The sequence below is a fragment of the Pinus tabuliformis genome, chromosome 7 (assembly GCF_031772625.1).
Source record: "Pinus tabuliformis cultivar Carrire ecotype Pingquan chromosome 7, CPIR1, whole genome shotgun sequence".
Classification (NCBI taxonomy): Eukaryota; Viridiplantae; Streptophyta; class Pinopsida; order Pinales; family Pinaceae; genus Pinus; species Pinus tabuliformis.
In genome coordinates, this window is record NC_142293.1 from 2,051,881,531 (window position 1) to 2,051,888,004 (window position 6,474).

Genomic DNA, 6,474 nt, shown 5'->3' on the forward strand with positions numbered 1-6,474 from the left:
CGTTGTTTTATGGTAAAAGTAAAACATCATCGTTCAATTTATTCAAACTTCAAATAGAAGAAAGCTTTAATTTGCCTTTTGCGTTACGCCAGGGGTATGCAACTAATGATACTTTTCTTACTTCTGTGGAAAGGTCAAACTTCAATTTTTGGCCTTAATTTATTAAGTGCGCTCTTCTTTTCGGAAAATTAACCGACCGGAACATCTCGAAAAGAGTGCAGCAGCAGCTATATAGCTACTACATTACCAAACTCCATTTTCTCATCAGAAACCATTCTTTCTGTCACGCAAGAGATGCAGATTACCAGAATGCTTCTCCTCACCGCCCTTTCTTTCATTCTCTTTCTCAATCCTCCTTTTGTGTTTTCCACACCCATCGCCCATTTCCCTCACCATCCTCCTCGTCTCACCAATGCTTCCGATCAACACGCTCTGCTTGCATTCAAGTCTGCAATCACATATGATCCCTCCCAGTCCTTAGCCACGTCTTGGATGCCAAATGTTTCATTCTGCCACTGGACGGGCATCATATGCAGCAGGCGCAGGCAGAGAGTCGTTTCCCTCAATGTTTCAAGCATGGGATTACAAGGTACAATCTCTCCCCTTCTCACCAATCTCTCCTTTCTTACAGTACTCAGCCTTCGCAATAACAGTTTCCACGGTCACATTCCCTATCAATTGGGAAACCTCTTTCGCTTAAAGATGCTTCGCCTGTCTCTCAATCATCTCCAAGGTTCCATTCCACCCACCCTGGGTATGTGCCGCAATTTGCGGAACTTGACTCTCTCCTATAACAATCTCACAGGAAACATTCCCCCACAACTATGTGTTCTCCCCAACCTAATAACCATGAACTTGGGAGATAACAATTTGACGGGAACAATCCCGGACTGCTTGGGAAACATATCCTCTTTGCAGTACTTATATTTGGAATTCAACAAACTTCACGGCAGTGTCCCTTCCGAGTTGGGTATGCTAAGCCAGCTCAACGTTCTTAGCCTGCAAAATAACCATCTGACAGGACGCATTCCGTCTTCGTTGTCCAACTGCACCCATCTTGAAGCATTGGTTATATCTTTTAACCAATTAGTTGGCCACATTCCGTCGGAGTTGTGTACAAAGAAGACCGCCCAGTTAAAGGATCTATATCTGTCTGCTAATCAGCTAAGTGGCAGCGTTCCTTCATCCCTCTTCAATTGTACCAAGTTACAAACGGTTAGCTTAACAGGCAACCAGCTCAGCGGAATAGTGCCTATGGAGTTGGGTAAATTGACACATCTCCAGCGGATTTTCTTGAACGACAATTACCTTATTAGCGGCAACACCACGAGATGCCCCATTCTTACCGCTCTTAGTAACTGTTCCGATCTACAACTGGTATGCTTATCTGAGAATAGCTTCACTGGGAAATTGCCGTTTTCTATAGGCCATCTCTCTACAAAACTCTACCATTTAGACTTGAATTTCAACGAATTAGCTGGAGAAATACCTCATGCTATTGGAAATTTAAGTAGCTTAAATTTCCTTAATTTAGGAGGTAATTATTTTACAGGGTCAATCCCATCTTCAGTTATTATGCTTCAGAAGTTGGAGAGGTTATATATGGATTCCAATAATTTACAAGGAAACATTCCAATGGAAATTGGGCAGCTAAAGAGCTTAGGTCTCTTATCTCTGTTTGGAAATAATTTGTCTGGAAAAATCCCTGATTCTATGGCCAACCTCCAACAACTAAGATATTTAGATCTTAATCATAACCAATTATCAGGAAACATACCTGCAAATGTAGGGAAATGTGTGAACTTACTACTGCTAGATCTATCATACAACAAGCTTAGTGGGCACATACCTGAAGAGCTTGCAGGCCTTGCAAATTTAGCCTTCTATTTCAAATTGTCAAACAATTTATTAAGTGGCCATGTACCTTTAGAACTAGGAAAGTTCGATAAGCTTCAAGCCATAGATATTTCGGCAAATCAAATAACTGGCTACATTCCAAGTATCGTCAGAAGCTGCAAAGAAGTAGCATATTTGAATCTTTCTTACAATGCACTTGAAGGTCCAATTCCAGTGTCAATCAATGAACTTCTAAGTCTTCAAGACCTAGATCTCTCCAACAATTTGTCAGGTGGAATACCTATATCACTAGCAAATCTCACAATGCTCCATCACTTGAATTTTTCTTTTAACAAGTTGTCAGGGGAAGTCCCTAAAGAAGGAGTTTTCAAAAGGATTGGTGCCACAGCATTTATGGGAAATATTGGTCTATGTGGACCTTGGGTAAATCTACCACCGTGCTATGCTCATAAACATAAAAGTGTTTTGAATCTCAAAAGAGTTATCATACCGGTTGTTGTTGTAGCAATTGTTGTATTGTGTTTGTTTCTTGCAATATTGTGGAGAAATAATTGTAGGAGAAATATTCAGAGAGAGACTGGTCCATCATTAAATGTGGGGCATCGAAGAATCTCCTATGCAGAGCTCGTCATTGCAACAAATGAATTTAGCAATGCAAACTTGTTAGGAATTGGTAGTTTTGGAAAAGTGTACAAAGGGATTTTGAATGACGGCACAATGGTTGCTGTCAAGCTTCTCAATCTACAAAATGAAGGGGCTCAAAAGAGTTTTGATAGAGAATGCAAAGTTTTGGGTAGAGTTAGACACCGGAATTTGATTCGGGTCATAACTTGCTATTCAGATCTCCAAATCAAAGCTTTGATATTTCCATTAATGCCAAAAGGAAGCCTAGAAAAGTGGTTATATCCCGATGATGGAGAACAAAGTTGTTTGAATTTGATTCAAAGGTTGAATATAGCAATAGATATCGCCCAAGGCATGACATATCTCCATCATCATTGCTTTGTGCAAGTGATTCATTGTGATTTGAAACCCAACAATGTGTTGTTGGGTGAAGATATGACTGCATATTTAATAGACTTTGGCATTGCTACTATATGTTTTGCAAATAATGAAGATGGAGCTCTCACTTCCACAAATGCACTCAAAGGATCTACCGGGTACATTCCTCCAGGTATTATTTAAACTCTATCCCATATGAAGCAATCTTATGATTTTCTTATGTTTACTAAACATTTTCAATTAAATTTAAAAATTTAAGTTGAGGATCTATGAATGCAGAATATGGAGTGGGAGGACAAGTTACAACCAAAGGCGATGTTTATACCTATGGAATAGTGCTATTGGAAATGCTCACTAGAAAGAAGCCCACCCATGACATGTTTGTAGAAGGAATGACATTGCACAAATGGGTGGGTAGTAGTTTTCCAAACCAAGTACAAGAAGTGGTGGACATGGGTCTATTAACGAGGACTAGTATATGCATTGAAGAAGATAAAGATCTCAATTGTCTCAGTGCACTGATAAATGTGGGTTTGCTTTGCACAAATGAATCTCCTCATGGACGACCTACAATGATGGGCATTCTAGGCACATTGCAAAACATCAAAGACACTTTTTTGAGCACTACTTCCATTCCCAAATTCCAATCAAATCTAACACATTTGTTGGGTAGTACAAGTGCTACTATCAACAACATTTGTGAAGGTCAAAGTTCTTCCACATCTTTGTCTATTGTAACAAAGTAGTGGTTATATGCTTCTTTGTACATAAATCTTTGTTGTTGATTGCATATAAATGTTTTATAATTGATTGCATGTAAATGTGAACAATGCAGTTATATCTACTCATGAGTGGTGTTTTGGAAATGTGTTTATGATTATAGTTTATTATTCTATCTTTAAAAAACAATTATATTCAATATCCTTTACATCTATATGAATGTGTGACACTCTTCTAGTACTAAATACAAGAAGAATTTTGTATTTGTTATGTTTTTTAGTTTTTATACCACTCTTTACGAGTAAGTCACTTTTAAAACTTGTCATAACCAACATAAAAAATGATACTACGATCTAATTTAAAGGAACAAGAAAAGTTAATTAACACACATCTTTGACAATTCAGACGAGCTTTAACTTTAAGTAATCATGGTTCACAAATTTTATCTTGCCCCATCTTGAGAACTTGATTGTCATAACAGCTACCAGGAAAACACATAGCTTTTCTATCTTTAAATAAATTAGTAAATCTCATTTCTTTTAAGAAGTCAAGATTTTGTATCTAAAAGCATGGTGTAGAAGTCAGGATTCTGTAGCTGCTTTTCTAGCTTTAAATAAATTAGTAAATCTCATTTCTTTTAAGAAGTCAAGATTTTGTATCTAAAAGCATGGTGTAGAAGTCAGGATTCTGTAGCTAAATGTTGCGATGATGTTTACAACAACAAGAGTTTTGAGTTTTTCAGAGGAGCATCTTTGTGACTAAGAGGCAGCTACATTCCATTGCGAGATTCTTTTAAATGCAATTTCCAACCTTCACTTCGCCTTCAAAATCTCCAATGTGGATAGCGGCAAAGAGGTCCATTTCTCTCTGCACATGTCTACTCACAACTTATTTCGTTTTTCTTGAAACATTCTGTTAGTTAAGGAAGGGGAATACTTGTTATTGAAAGCAGATTGTACAAAAAGTAGATTTTACATCAAATTTGATCTCAAATTCTCTGAGAAAAGCATGATGGAGTTGTCAAGATTTTCGACATCACTTATCCCACTCAAAAGCCCACCTGTGAAATCTCACTAGAACTTGCTGAAAGGATTGGAAAACTTGCAGAGTTCATTCCCTGGTGGAGCATGATTATTCCCTTCTGACTATGTTCATCCAACTTCCAGAGAGCCTGTGCATGCGTATTAATGGAAGCAATACACATAACATATTTGTGATTTCTTCATTATAAACAATTTGGGTGAAGCACGATGAAAACATAAGCACAAATGTGAAGCTCGTTGCTTTGCTTTAGATATTGAAGAAAAAATAAGCACAAATGATCCTAAAGATAGATAAGAGATAAAGTGATAATAAATAAAAAAGAGATAAAGTAAATAACACAGGTTAAAAAAAGTTACATCAAAATACTTATTTATTTTAAAATAAATTTAAATAATTTTAAGGGGGTGAAATTAATAATAATAATAATTAAAAATTAACTAAATTATAATTTTAGTTTAAATTATTATTAATTATAAATAAATTTGATATTCACAAATTTTTTTTAAAAATCAACTTAATTATATTAATAATAAAAACAATTAATATACATTAAATATATAATTTGATAATAAAAATAATTAATATACATTAAAGATATAATTTGATAATAAAAATAATTAATATACATTAAACATATAAACATTCAAAAAATATGCAATAAAATTATTAATAAGATGCAAATATTCATTTCTTTTAGACTTTCCTTATTAGGTTTTTTCTTTCTTATTTCTTCCCTTCTTTATAGGGTTCTTATGTTGCTTAGATTCTCAAAAATAGAAAGAAATTGATGGTGGCTTAGATCAGGTAGATGATTATTGAAAGGAATAATGTTAGATATAATCTTAATTTATAGCGAGCCAAAATTTTTAGGGGAATAAATGATGGGCAAGCAGCTTGAGATACTTCAATAGATATCCAGATATCTTCCCTTTATCATGGAGATTCATTCCACTTTAAACTGACTTTGTTACAATCTCCCCTTTACCATGGAGATTCATTCCACTTTAAACAAGATTTCTTACAATTTATCATGGAGATTCATTCTACTTTAAACAAACTTTGTTACAATCTCCCCTTTACCATTGAGATTCATTCCACTTTAAATAGGCTTTCTTACGATACCATCAGTTAATACCCTTACTATACCACATGCCAAAAAACCATCACTCACATTCATATGACACAGGATCATATGGCATTTTAAGAATATTCTAGAATATTCCATAAAGTGAAATCCATACCGCACCAAATAATCATTGACAATTAAATTAAAATTTTGGAAGCCCTATTCCAAAATAAATATGCCTATCACCATAAATACAGGAAAAAATAAGCACAAATGATCTTAGACGTCAAGTATAAGAGATTTTTTTGAAGGAAAAATCATATTTTATTCAACTTGAAAAACAAGGAACAAAATTACATTCTCCATATGCTCAACAACATTCAATCATATCAGTCTTGCAATTGATGCAAGATAAGAAGAAAGAAACTACTTTGGGGGAATGCATGAAGATGGGTTACTCTTTTGGGACAAATGTAGCTTTAAAATTTCAAAATTTTTAGAATTGAAGCCCTCAATATTCATATATGTTGTGAATTTTGATTCGAAGTAGAAAGACAATTTGTGAAGAACTATGTTGTTGTCCTGTTGACGATGCTGGACCTGCCAACATTCAGGGGATCTCCCCGGTATGAAGCCCCAACTAGACCTCACACCATTTACTATAGGAGTCCCATCCAGTATGATGGCATGGTTGCAATTATCTTAAACATATGCCTTAGCTCTTGCTTGTCAGCACATGAGAGTGGTATACTTAGTCTTCAAACAACAAGGTTCATGTGTGTGGA

At 35.3% G+C, this 6,474-nt stretch overlaps 1 protein-coding gene across 1 annotated transcript; it reads left to right on the forward strand.

The window, feature by feature from the left end:
- Positions 1-252: 252 nt before the first annotated feature.
- Positions 253-3,632, forward strand: LOC149256749 (uncharacterized). The gene is made up of 2 exons (XM_089457502.1): positions 253-3,031; positions 3,139-3,632. Exons 1-2 carry the CDS (start codon positions 295-297, stop codon positions 3,603-3,605), a joined length of 3,204 nt encoding a protein of 1,067 aa, XP_089313628.1. The 5' UTR covers positions 253-294; the 3' UTR covers positions 3,606-3,632.
- Positions 3,633-6,474: the final 2,842 nt, after the last annotated feature.

Excerpts from the sequence above, each read along its gene's own strand:
- LOC149256749 (XM_089457502.1), top strand. The coding sequence starts at position 295 with ATGCAGATTACCAGAATGCTTCTCCTCACCGCCCTTTCTTTCATTCTC. Across the intron at positions 3,032-3,138 it reads TACCGGGTACATTCCTCCAG|AATATGGAGTGGGAGGACAA; the intron begins GTATTATTTAAA and ends CTATGAATGCAG.